This window comes from Dasypus novemcinctus, chromosome 8, assembly GCF_030445035.2.
Source record: "Dasypus novemcinctus isolate mDasNov1 chromosome 8, mDasNov1.1.hap2, whole genome shotgun sequence".
Taxonomy (NCBI): domain Eukaryota; kingdom Metazoa; phylum Chordata; class Mammalia; order Cingulata; family Dasypodidae; genus Dasypus; species Dasypus novemcinctus.
Window position 1 is genome coordinate 31,947,128 of NC_080680.1, and position 864 is coordinate 31,947,991.

The window sequence follows — 864 nt, forward strand, 5'->3', positions numbered from 1 at the left end:
AAGCATATATTTACCACATGCCTTATATAAAATTGGATAAACCATAACCCGTACTCTCAAGAAGCCTACACTGGGGGCTGCGATAACGGAGGCGGCGGCCCGGGATGGGGAGCAGGTGCAGCGCGCGGGCCGGCGGAGCGGATTCTGCACCGCGTCAGAGCTGACGGGTGAAAGCAGCAAGCCGGGAGCAGCACCGAGACCATGGCTGGAGGCAAAGCTGGAAACGAAAGCCGAAAGGCGAAGGCTAAGGCAGTATCTCGCTCACAAAGAGCTGGACTCCAGTTTCCAGCGGGCCGTATCCACAGACACTTGAAGACTCATACTACCAGCCGTGGGAGGGTCGGTGCCCCTGCTGCACTGCATAGTACTGCAATTCTGGAGTATCTCACTGCTGAGGAGCTGGGGCTGGCAGGTAATGCTTCAACGGATCGCACAGTAAAGCCTATCACTCCACGCCACTTGCAGCTTGCAATCCGTGGTGACGAAGAGTTGGATTCTCTTATCGAGGCGGCCATAGCTGGGGATGGTATGATCCCTCACACCCACAAATCTCTGACTGGAAAGAAGGGACAGCAGAAAACTGTTTAGAGAATTGTTTTGGCCAACCCTCTTCTTCCCTGTCAATTGTACTGTAACTGGGCCAGAGGAAATAATGGGGATATGTGGAATTTCTAAAATAGTTAAATGGAAGAGGGTAGGCAATTACCGTAGACATGATAATGAAACATTTGTATGTTCTTAGATTCAGAGTTTGATAAAAGTAACTTTTCATGTGGCAACAATTGTGTGTGGTTTGGTTAGGTTTCTGGAAACCGTGTGTTTTATACAAAAATGGAATTGCTAAACCATTTTCTACAAAAAAAA

The 864-nt window shown here is 48.8% G+C and overlaps 1 protein-coding gene across 1 annotated transcript; it reads left to right on the forward strand.

Moving 5' to 3' along the window:
- The first annotated feature begins 201 nt into the window (after positions 1-201).
- Positions 202-588, forward strand: LOC101412919 (histone H2A.V-like). Its single transcript, XM_004477522.1, has one exon. It carries the CDS (start codon positions 202-204, stop codon positions 586-588), a length of 387 nt encoding a protein of 128 aa, XP_004477579.1.
- The last annotated feature ends 276 nt before the right edge of the window (positions 589-864 follow it).

What these genes read in the sequence shown, in the direction of transcription:
- LOC101412919 (XM_004477522.1), top strand. Translation starts at nt 202, where the DNA reads ATGGCTGGAGGCAAAGCTGGAAACGAAAGCCGAAAGGCGAAGGCTAAG.